Genomic DNA, 12731 nt, shown 5'->3' with positions numbered 1-12731 from the left:
GGAAATATTATCAAGAAAGATTTTTGACAACAGAAAAAGGGAGTGATAAAGCAAGTGAGGCAAGAGGTAAATAACTGATGAATCTGTGCAAATATAAAGAAGTTATTTGTACTATTCATGCCACTCTAAATCAAATTATTTCAAAATACAGGTTTTAAAAATAAATAAAAAATAACTAGCATTAAAAAGGTGGAGGGAAGCTTGCAGAGGAGATTTTATGTGTGACACATTTGTACACTAGTAAGGAAACCATTTAACTAGATTAAAGATTGCATGTTGAGGAACATGAGATTGCATGTTGCAAAACTGGACTGGTAGAAAGGGGCCAAAGTATATAGGGAGTTGAAAGTCACACTGAAGGATTTAGATTTAATACACAAGGGTAATGTGAGCTGCTGAAGGTTTTAGTGCATGAAAGCAACACAATGAAAGATATTTATCATTAAGACTTGAATAACTGCAATCTCAGTTCAATTGTGACAATTTTGTTTCTCCCTTTCAGACACCTTAAAAGAAAGCTGATAGAAGTCTAATAACATAGAAGGAAACACAGTGCCTATGATTAAAGTGCTTTAAAATGATTAGCCCCTTGGACCATTCCTCCAGGGACTCAAAGGCAGAGCCTCATGTCCAGAGCCAGAGTTAGAAATTAGTTGAGCTCCATACAGTCTGATTCTCTACTTGAAAGACTCATGAGGTCATCCTGAATATCAGTCTCAATTACAAATTCCTGAAAGGTGTTGCAGGTAATATATGAAATATTTAGGGTTCAATGCTAGTGGGAAATACCAGATTTTCATCCCTGGGGGTGGGGGGGTGGGATTTGGAAACATTTGATACTTGTACAGGAGAGAATGCTTACTTCAGCTGGATTTGTTTTTAAAAAGCAACCCATTCTAACTCTGGATAAGTTAATTCCTAAAATCTGAAGTTAGAGTCCCAAAATAATTTGCCATGAAAACTCCCACAACTTTTCTCGCCCTCGCCTCCATCGTCACTGAATAATAGGTACCACTCACGAGCTGCCAGGGATAGAGAGAAGAATAAATGGATTTTTGAACCAGGACCACTGGTTGGCTTGCCTTTGAGAAACAAAGCCTACCTTTCTAAGGAATGAAGGAAGTTAGAGATGCTATTCCGTAGGCTCACATCTGCCACGTGGAGAGCCCCACACACAACTCCCAACATGGTATCAGGTCGCTCTGCCTAAAAGAAAGAAAAAGAGGGCAGCTCAAAAGCATAGTCACTTGGCACCATGGCCCCTCAATTTAAATCAGATCCAAATTTGCTGTGAAGAAACAGCTAGCATTGAGAATCTACAACCTTATTGTTCAACTGATATTTGAGATAAAAACACGTTTTACTTTTAGAATTTGAATAGAGACTTCAATTAATTAGAGATGAAAAACATCTTTCTCTATACTCTCCCTAAGATTTCCACTGAACCAATCAAAGAAGAGCTCAAAAACAAGATTTTGTCATAAATAAATTCAAGAGGTGCCTGGGTGGCTTAGTCGGTTAAGCATCCAACTCTTGATGTCAGCTCAGGTCATGATCTCACAGTTTGTGAGATGGAGTTCGTGTCGGCTCTGTGCTGACAACACAGAGCCTGCTTGGGATTCTCTCTCTCCTGCTCTCTCTCTCTCAAAATAAATCAACAAATCCATTCAAAAAGGTACGAGTATCTGGCTACTGATAATCTCAAAGAAAAATGGTATATAATCAAAATTTGGACCTTCAGATAATTTAGATGCATCTAATGATTCTATACAAAATCTTATTTAGAATAGCCCAGTGACTCAGGAACAAAGGGTAACTGCTGATTTAAATGAGACCCCTCTCATCAGCACTTGGTAGATGTATAAAAGTGGGTAACTCTGAAGCAGACTTAACATCAAATGAGGACAGACATATTTCAATCTCTAGACGCTTCTCCTCAAATATATTTTAGGAAATAATACTAGAACACATAAAGTGACTGTGTAACACAAGCACAAGAACTCTGATGGTGCTGAAATTACACTGACTCCTGGATTTTACCAAGTAGATCAACAATCATTTACATTAGAATCAAATAAATTTTCTCTAGTGACATGGACTGATCACACCACAACCCTATAAAAACCCAATCCCAAAAGTTGTATGGCAAGTGGGGAAATACACACCTGTACTTTTTCTGCTATCAGTCTGTCTAGCCAGCCAGTGTCAATTCTATTCAGCTGAAAACTCTCAGTCTCCAGCAATTTGATGAGGTATTCAACTGTAGTTCGAAAGTCACCCCGAATAGATAGCTCCTTCAAAGCCACCACCATGTTTCTGGGAGAAGAACAGAAGCAGATCTGTTTCAGCAATGAGTGTTTTAGTGTTTTTCAATCATTTTAAAGAATTCTTTCAATTCTTCTGCAGTCTTAGGAGGGAGGAGAGAGACAGTTCCACAAACAAATGATGGTGCACATGTTACTTGTGTTCATTCACGTGCATTCCAGACAGGACTTTGTAAGTCAGTAAACTTACAAAGTTTGGACTGATATTACCATAAAAGCATCAGCATATCACCTTTCGCTATGTAGAGTACAGAAAAAACTATGTGCAAACCACCCGCAGTTTTCACTTACTGAGTTTCCACCATTCTATTCATTTATTGCTAGCTAACTAGGATTAGGGCATAATTCTCCCCTCCTTATACCTTATTTATTTTATTAAAGTATATTTGACTCAGAATAAAATATACTTAAGTATATAGTTCAATACATTTTTCCTAATGCTAATACCTTCATGAGGTTTCCATACAACGAGACAATAGGCTGGGTACAGTCAGGTAACAGCCTGACCCTGCATGTGAGAGGTTTTTTTTAAGCTGCACTTTAGACATCTGTGGAAGGAATTGCTCATTACTTTTGTTACTTCCCAATTAGGTGCAAAACGATCTAATTAAAAAAAATTTTTTAATGTTTGTTTATTTCTGAGACAGAGAGAAACAGAGCATGAATGGGGGAGGGGCAGAGAGAGCAGGAGACACAGAATCCGAAGCAGGATCCAGGCTCTGAGCTGTCAGCACAGAGCCCGACGCGGGGCTTGAACCCACAGTGAGATCATGACCTGAGCTGAAGTCAGTCGCTCAACTGACTGAGCCGCCCAGGCGGCCTAAAAAATGATCTAATTTTAACAAAATTTCAAATACTGTGAGTCGTTTCCTGTACCTTTCTGCCCAGTGCCTATCTCGCAAAGGGCAGGTCCTTACTTCAACAAATATTTAATTTGTTGTTAATTAGGTATCTCACAGACTCAAGACACATACTAGACTCATAAGGGAGAGAGAATATAGATACAATAACTGCTTTCAAAATATATGGCAGAATATCATAAATACCAGTAGAAATACAAGCAAAATGCTGGACTAGTTTTAAGAAGGGAGAAAATCCACCTCCCTATGGTTTCATGAGGCACGTGGAATCCGACATGGGATAAAAGTAGAGGTGGAATTAGGACAGTGATAGGAATATCATCCCAATGGTCCAGGCATTCCCTCAGCCTAAACCATTTTTCTGTTTTCCACCTCCATCCTCCTCTTTACACCCTCTTGGCCTGGTTTATTCCTATATGCTTCTTAACCATCTAGATGTCACTTCTTTCTGGGAAACCGTCCCTGGTCTCCCCAGACTGAGTTAGCTGACTCAGCTGTATGTTCCTATAACGCATTTGTGTAACCCCACTATTACAGACAGCACTTGCTACATTGAGTTTAGTTGCTTATTGCCTATCTTCTTGTGGATTGTAACATCCCATTAGAACACAGACTCTATTTGTGTCTTCATTATATTGCCATCACCAACAGATATTAAGAAAATATCTGATAAATGTAATGAATGAATGAATGAACACAGGAAATGGCAAAAACAAAGGGAAAGAGGGACAAAAACATGGGTTGTGTTCAGGGTACATTAGGATTGAGGTATGAGGACAGGAACTAGTGACAAAGCCATTTATTCAGCAAATATTTACTAAACACTATGTTCAGGGGATATAGCAGCAATAAAATAAACATGGCCCTGTTCTCATGGTATTTAGATGACCATCTATGGGAAATAATGCTGAAATGGGGATTGAGGCTATTCTGGAAAATAAGAATATGAACACCAAGCTGAAGAATATAGATTTAATGTTATGCAGAAAGAAGAAACAAACTGAGCTGAAGAATGAACTTCTGGCATGTTGTCAAGAAGCAAGGTTATTATAAAGACCATATTTTTAATATGCTAGAAGTTAACCTAGTTAGCTTCACACCATAGAGAAATGTACAGAGCAGGTCAGGAGGTAAGGAGCAAAGGCTTCTGAACCAGATTAGAGAACATGTGCTATAGAAAATACTCAGTGGTCTCTCCGTAATCAAGACTTTAAACCTAAATACCAATAGAGGCCACTCTGGGAATGTAAATGAGTGAGGCAGAATGGATGGGGGCTGGGTGAGAGAGTTCATGTTTCCTCTAAAAGCAGCAGCCACACAAAGCTTCAGTAAACTTTTGCCAAGTGGAATATAAAACCAGTGTTGTCATTATCATCCCATTTTTAAGAGAAGGCAGAAATCCATATATTTATTTCAATTTCCCAATTTTTAAATATTGGCAATTTTTTAAAAATTAACACTCTGCAAGACAATAAAAACACATCTGTGGCTGTGACTAGTTGGAAAGCCACCAATTTTACAAGCTCTAATGTAAGCTTTCTTTACTTTGGTAAAGCAGAATATAGCTGCAAAAGAAAAAGTCATCTTTATAGCAGACAATTTTTCTGGTAGTATTGCTTTAATTTTGAAAAACTTTACTTATAGTTTTGAATAAATGGGAAGAACTGTAGAAGACAAAATAGAGAAAAATTAAGAGTTCCCTACTTCTGTATACACATTATTAAAAAGCTGATATTATTAATAAATATCTATTGACTACTCAGCCTATGGATGGATACAGAGCGAAGGTCAAGGAAATGGTTATAAACATAGGTGGTTCAAGAAAATATACCATTAAAAAATAGAAAGAACTAAGGCACCTGGGTGGCTCAGACGGTTAAGTGTCTGACTTCAGCTCAGGTCATGATCTCACAGTTTATGAGTCTGAGCCACATATCAGGCTCTGTGCTGATAGTGTGGAGCCTGGAGCCTGTTTCATATTCTGTGTCTCCATCTCTCTCTGCCCCTCCCCCACTCACGTTCTGTCTCTCTCTCTCTCTCTCTCTCAAAAATAAACATTAAAAAAAAAAATAGAAAGAACTAGTTCAATTTTGATACTCTAAAATATCTGAAGTGTTACAATTACTTCCTAGAGCCCTACGTTTTAGGAAAGCAGAATTGCTTGTAGTATTTTTTAATGTTTAATTAACAATATAAGAAATAAAAATTAATGTTTAATATTTATGTTTAATAGAATATTAATAACTTATGACATAGCAGTCATATGTGTATAAGCTATGTGTATATGTCATAGCCCACTAAGGTCTCATAAACAATGTGGATAGTTCCCTTATATAATTTTTACGTAACAAGCAGTTTGACTTTATTATTCAAAAAAAAAAAAATTGGCAGGGGCTGTGTGCCTGGGTGGCTTAGTCGGTTAAAAGTCAGACTTCAGTTCAGGTCATAATCTCACAGTTCATTGACTCGAGCCCCGTGTCAGGCTCCCTGTGCTAACTGTGGAAGCCTACTTGGGATTCTCTCTCTTTCCCTCTCTCTTTCTGCCCTCCCTTGCTCACACTTTCTCCCTCTCTCAAAAATAAATGAATAAACTTTTTTAAAAAGTAAAATATCTATATGTTTATTAAAAAAATTTTTTTTTGAGAGAGAAAGAGCAGGGGAGGGGCAGAGGGAGAAAGAGAGAATCTTAAACAGGCTTCATGCTCAATTGGCCATGAGATCAAGACCTGAGCCAAAAATCAAGACCCTTAACTGACTGAGCCACCCAGGGACCCTTAACTTTATTATTTTAAATGACTGTAGGACATTTACAGCCATACCTTTATTTTGATGACAAACAGCAGATCCCACCTATGATTTTATATGATACCGAACTCTTGGTCAAGAATCTACCTCCCCACCAAAACAATGTTTCTGTGGAAAAATATGATTTCTTTAAAGCAATCAATTTTATAAACTTATCAAAAATATTTAAAGTAAGAATACTTGAAAAGACTCAGAACAAACAGAAAAACATCTGCCAAACACTGCATAATTTAACAAAACATGAACGCAAGTACAACTGAAGATATATTTCCTCCAAAACAGTATCAGTACTTCTGTAGCAGACAATTTCCATTCCCATGATCACACATTCACTGAAGATTAGAACAAATTTATTTTTTTTAATGCAATCAAATATTATTATACTCACGAAATTGCTTCCTCTCTGTTTTCTCCCCAGGAGAAGCAGTGACCAAACTGAGAATCAGCAAATTCGTGAAGGCCCCCTGCAGCAGCAACACTGAAATAACCCCAAACATTCTTATTGCTACGGAAATTCAGTTCCTGAACTGTTCCTGAGCTGGGCTTAAAACCCTGTTAGAGAATGAAGAATATGAGAAACCATATTATACTTCCAAGGAAGAGAACATACTGTTCACTCTTCATTCACTGTTTAGACTCTGTGTTAATCATACACAAAAGCAGAAATGATGCACAAAAATCAGAAAGGCTTGAGAGCCAACATCCAGTGCTACCCACCCAATAAGGACTCCATAATGACTAAAGTTGGATTAAATGGCCAAGGGAGCAGTGATCACTTATTTGTCTGCTCTGATGAGACTTCTATAAATTTCCATCTCCAGAGAAAGTCACAAGATAGAAAAAAAAAAAAGTATAAACCTTTTAAGTGATGGGTTACCTCGTCTGGATTCTCACTAGTGATCCGAGCAGCAATAACATGGCCCCTTGGGCAAGGAACGTGAGCAGAATTTTCAAAATCAATGGGAGCATCACCCCAGGGAGATACTCCATACATCATACGAATATCCTTGATTCTATACAGAGGGATCCCCATGGCAATCTGAAAGGAAACATATCACTCATTTTTCACAGTTCCTTTCCTTAAAATGTGGAGGCTATCAGATTACCTACAAGATTTTTCATTTTAGTAACCTTCACCTAAAATACTCTATTTCTATTGTAACCTGTATTCTACAATAATCAAATAGGTAACTCTAAGTTGTGTGTGTGTGTCTATTGCATTTCTCCATTAAAGGAGCAGAATTAAAATATATATGGGAAGAGTTCGTGTAAGTGCCTATCCAAGAAGTTCAGACAGCTAAAAAGTCCTAACTGTGTCATAATTACTTCATACAAACCACTGGAGAAAGTAAATAAATCTTTGGTCCTTAATGGAAACCCAGAAGGAGCTCCCAATGTGGGTAAAGAACATATTAGATACAAATAATATCAGACCTCATCATTAGCCATTAATTACTGCTTCCCTCATGCTTGTTTCCTGGGATGAGTGGAGAAAACATTATTGACAGCTAGCACTTTAAACATTATAAAAGTAATGTGCTGCCATAGTCTTGCCAGGAGAAACTACAACCACCACTCTGATGTGGAACTGCTTTAATACAGAACATGAGTAATAAGGAGTAGAGGACAATTACAAGGGTTTTTTCCAATTAAAATAATCAAATAAAGCATATTATTTTTAAAGTTTCTTTCTAAGCTATGACAGTTTCTATCACATGTGTCTGGCTAAAAAATATGATAGTATTACTAGATTTGTACCCCATCAGGAAAGCCAACCCACACATCACAACCCATATAGCATGAGATGAACATTAGATGAGACTCAGTTAGGAGGTGCTTCTCTTTATCAGACACCAGTTAAACCAGTTTCTCAGGCATCTCTGACATTCAGAACTTCTCTAGGCAACTCTCTCAGCCAAGATCAGGGTGACTCACCTGGAGTTGCGCTGCAGGGAGGTTGACATCAGCCACCATCTCTGTACAAGGGTGCTCCACCTGTAGCCGAGGGTTCAGTTCCAGAAAGTAGAAGCTTCCATCCTGGCTGTAGAGGTATTCGACAGTCCCTGCACTCACATAACCAACCATTTTGGCAAGTTTCACCGCACACTCAAAGAAGAAATACAAGTCAACATAAGTGTCTCACCTTGACCAGCTGGTGGACCCTTACAGCCTCTCCCTGACTCAAATATCCACTGTTTACAAGAGCCACCAAAGGTCTTTAGCCACATAAGAGTAAATTTCACTCTCTCTGATTATTACACAAGGTGCCTAGACATGGGTACCAAACTCAATCCAGAGTCGGGGGAGAACTGTTTTTCACCTGGCATCATAGGCAACCTCACCCTATCAGTATAAGTATATACAGGCAATAAAACATTGTGACAGACTATTCAGTGTGCCCTGGTTTGTAGTATTCCTGGTCATCTTCCTAGAAACATGGCTGTCCAGCTAAAGACTATACTCTTCAACCTCTCTTTAGCTAGTGACTCAGTTTTGACATATATAATGTCAGCATTAGTGAGTAATATGCATAAGCACTGAATCGGGTTTTGGAAATGAAACTACTTATCCTCTATTCCTAGCTTTTCCCCTTCTGTGGACTGGAATGTAATCATGATAGTTCACACCAGTTTCCACCATGCAGATGAGAACACACTAAGAATGGCAGAACAAAACAGAAAGAACCTGAATTGCAAGATGGCCTCAGGAAGTAGAACTGTCCTACTAACCCTGGAGAGCTTACCTCAGATTATGAGAGGAAGGAAAAATAAACTTCTATCTCATCTAAGTCATTGTATTTTTTGGACCTCTTTTTTAAACAGCTTAACCTGTATACTAATCCATACAGAAATTATAAAATTCAGATAAGATGCTACTATTTAGAAAAAATCAAACATGGCGATGCTACCTTAGCAAAAGAGTAGTGGGTAGCAAGTAAACAAATATTGCAGACTAAAAAGGTTGTGGTCTCACTGTTAGGCATAACAAAACACTTGATAAACTGTCTTCTACAATAACTTGGAACACTGACAACACACGAAGTCTAAGAAAAATAGTTAGAAAAAGTCAGAATGTGAAAAAAATCAACTACTTTTATACCCCAAAACCAGATTAGATTCTCACCCTGAAGCAACCCGGTATCAAATATTCACTATTAGAGGAAAAGTTACTATCTCCAGAAATCATAGGGTGTGGTTACTCTTACCTGAAGCTGACTGGAAGCACACAGTCCAGAAACTAAATTTTGAAGGTACTGTATTTCTGAACACACCACAAACCTGGCCTTGAAAAGCCTGTGATTGATAACTAGAGTAATATTTGTGGCTCTCCTCTTGCACCAACTCTGCCAAAGAAGGCATAGTCTCCAAAGGCCAATCCCAGAGAAACCTCAATGAGGGAGAACTTTGCAGGGAACAAAGACAGGTATTTCAGGGATGATGGATAAGGGATTTACTTCCAGAGAGCAGAACCAGAGGCAGCCAGGGGGCTAACTGAGGTATTACTCTAATACAAGGCAGGAAATCATCATAATTCCTGTCTAGAAGGATTTGATAACTGCTATGGACCAACGATTATGTATATTTTTTACCTTTTTTCCAAGTGGCACTTATCCTGCTCATATTCCACCACTGTATATTGGGTATATGCTACAGGGAAGAATAATAAGGGGTACACAACTTGAATTTTAGATCATTGGCCCATGAAAAACCACATGAACATTTAATGGCGAGAACTGTACATTTCTTAGAGATCCTGGACTCTGGGCTGAATGTAGTAACTGGATGGGACTTTGGGCTGATTTTGTTGGGGAAAGACTAAATATGTTCTAAGAGTAAGAAAAGGGGTGTGAAAGGATAACAGGTAGCCAGAGGAGCAGACTGAGGCAGATTATTAGATGCTCTCCAGTGATTTTTCTTTATGTCATTTAGTAACAGAATCTCCTGAATTTCAGCCGAGTATATGGCCACGCAGTTAGTGACCACACTTCTTGACACCCCCTACAGGTAGGTGTGATTGTGTAACTGAATTTTGTCCAATGGGATATGAGCAGAATATGGGTAACTTCTGAATCACATTTTTACGTGCCTGCCCTCTAAGTCCTTTCTCTCCCCCTCCCACAAGCTACAATATGAACATAATCTTATGAAGAAGCTTTAATCATGAAGATAATGACACCCTAGGGCAAGTGTTGGCAAACATTTTCATTAAAGGACCAAATAATAATTATTTTCAGCTTTGTGGGCTATAACATAAATAAATTAATGTGGCTGCGATCCAATAAATTTTTATTTACAAAAATAGTTAACAGGTTATGGGACACCTGGATGGCTCAATTGTTTAAGTGTCTGACTCCTGATTTCGGCTCAGGTCATGATCTTGCAGTTCATGGGATCGAGACCCATGTCCGGCTCCATGCTGACAGTGAGGAGCCTGCTTGGGATTCTCTCTGCCCCTCCCGCATTTGTTCTCTCTCTCCTCCCACCCCTGCCTCCTCTCAAAATAAATGTGCATTAAAAAAAAGTTGGCAGGTTGGATTTGGCTTGCTCACCAAGGGAGTTTGCTCACCCCTTTCCTAGTGAACAACACAGCAGTAAGAATGGATCCCTGGTACCAACTCATCTCTCAATGATGGTTGAGAGAGAAAGACAATTTACACCTTGTTTAAGTCACTGTATTTGAGTGTACCTGAGTGGCTCAGTCGGTTAAGCATCAGACTCTTGATTTCGGCTTGGGTCATGATCTCACAGTCATGAGACTGAGCCCCCTGCTTAGGATTCTCTCTCTCCCTCTGCCCCTACCTGCCCCCTACCTCTTTCTCTCTCAAAAACAAAACAAAAAAAGGCCACTGTATTTTGGAGGCCTCCTTATCATAGCAGTTAAAGAATAATTCTTAATTAATGCATACACATGTAGGAATTAAACTTCCAAAACAGATGACCATATATTTAGCTTGTTTGGAATTCAGGAAAAAAGAGATGGAAAATATATTTCCAATAAGATGAAGACTCAGTCACTATTCCAGAAAAGACCATGTTCAGACCCCTAAACTAAAACTGTTTCCAAGAAACCTTGCAAGACTGTTGAGAATTCTTTTCTACACAAAAATATAGAATATATAAACTTTAAGATGCTCAGAAGACCTTTTAAGAGATAATGGATCTGAATAAAGACATCTGAAGACTCAAAGATAATCAACTAGAAAATGGAACTACCTGCTTATCATGAGTTGCTTAAAAAAAAAAAAAAAAAATTCACTGTCCCCAATCATTCCTCTTTTTTACCCATACTCGAAACAGTACACTCATTTTTATCAAAAGTGTTAACTAATTTAGAGCCGGAAATGTTTAGAGGGAGAAGAATAGGATTATTTTTCCTCTAGGACAAGGATATAATCTTAGCAATTATCTAGAACCACTTGAAATTCCACTCTTCTCAGGTGTATGAATTGAATGAGTAGGAGTCCTATGAACTGAATGAGTAGTAGTTCTGTGTAAGAAAACAAAAATTACAGCTTTTCATATACACACCTGTTCCATATGTTCGAATACTGCTGGAGTAGCAATAGCAGCTGGTGCTTCTTCAATAATCTTCTGATGCCTGCGCTGCACAGAGCAGTCACGACCAAACAGAGAGATAGCATTGCCGTACTGATCTGCTAAAATCTGTACCTCCAGATGACGGGATTGTTTGGCTAGTCTCATCACAAATATAGGAGATCCAGGAACTTCAGCTTGAACCTATATTAGAAGAGGAAATAAAACAAATTCTTAAGTGTAAGCACTTCAATTTCAACAGGCAGATGCCTAGAAGTGTCAGGGACCATGTTAATTAGCAGGAATACAAAAAAAGAATAAAATATAGTTCATGCCCTCACCTATTTTTAAGATGTTGAATTCTTAGTTATATAACCAATATTAATAGATGACTATGAAACATGAACATCCAATGTGTTACAAAAGTGAAAAACAAAATAGTCTGAAAAGACACACACACAAATCCCACAAAAGGGTAAAATACTGCCATGAACTCCAGACAGCCAAATGTACAACTGGCTCCAGACTAGATGCTTTCTTGGTTCACATCACATCACAGAGGGTGTTGTAGTTGAAGGATTTTGATCTTCAGTTTTGAAGCATAATGCCACTAGATACAAAATTCTACACTGGTGGTTACCTTCTTTCAGCACTTTAAATACAATCCAATGTTTTCTGGCTTCCACTGTTTCTACTGAGATGTCCACTATCAATCATTATTCCTCTGAAAGCAATCTTTTTCCGGCTGCTTTAATATTTTCTCTTTTTCTCTCTCTCTTTTTTTTAGGGGATTGAGGTAGCAGATATACTCTGATAATCTTAGATGTGGTTTTCTCTGTATTTGTGCTGTGGGACTCATAGTATTTTTTTAATCTGTGCTTAGTAACTTTTATATAACTTCAGGATACTTCTTAACCATTATCTCTTCAAATATCGTTTCTGCTCCATGATTTCTTCAAATATTGCTTCTGTTCCATTCTCTCTCATTTCTGAGATTCCAAGTGCATGATATTAGATCATCTCACTGTATCCCGTATGTCTTTTATGCTGTTTTGCTATGTAGCAAGTCACCCCAAAACTCAGTGGGTTACTTAGGACAGCAACTGTTTCATTTGCTCATGATACTGTCCTCGTCTGGGCAGTTGTTCTTCTGCTCTTGCCTGGGGTCATTTGTGCATATCATCATCTAGTAGTTCAAGTGGGGCTGA

The 12731-nt window shown here is 38.2% G+C and overlaps 1 protein-coding gene across 1 annotated transcript in view; it reads right to left on the bottom strand.

Moving 5' to 3' along the window:
* ACACA (acetyl-CoA carboxylase alpha) overlaps positions 1-12731 on the bottom strand; it is a 282243-nt gene that overhangs the window by 160867 nt on the left and 108645 nt on the right. Inside the window, exons 11-16 of the mRNA XM_047080882.1 lie at positions 11518-11727; positions 7925-8095; positions 6867-7028; positions 6378-6541; positions 2166-2316; positions 1103-1206 (exon numbers count right to left, since the gene is read on the bottom strand). Of these exons, the coding sequence (XP_046936838.1) occupies positions 1103-1206; positions 2166-2316; positions 6378-6541; positions 6867-7028; positions 7925-8095; positions 11518-11727 (962 nt within the window). The remainder of the gene's footprint in view (positions 1-1102; positions 1207-2165; positions 2317-6377; positions 6542-6866; positions 7029-7924; positions 8096-11517; positions 11728-12731) is intronic.

The sequence above is a fragment of the Lynx rufus genome, unplaced genomic scaffold (assembly GCF_022079265.1).
Source record: "Lynx rufus isolate CCGP_SWC_20201006 ecotype Redwood Valley unplaced genomic scaffold, mLynRuf1.p SCAF_18, whole genome shotgun sequence".
NCBI classification, from domain to species: Eukaryota; Metazoa; Chordata; class Mammalia; order Carnivora; family Felidae; genus Lynx; species Lynx rufus.
The sequence above is the reverse complement of the archived record's forward strand: the minus strand, read 5'-3'. Positions and strand labels throughout refer to the sequence as shown.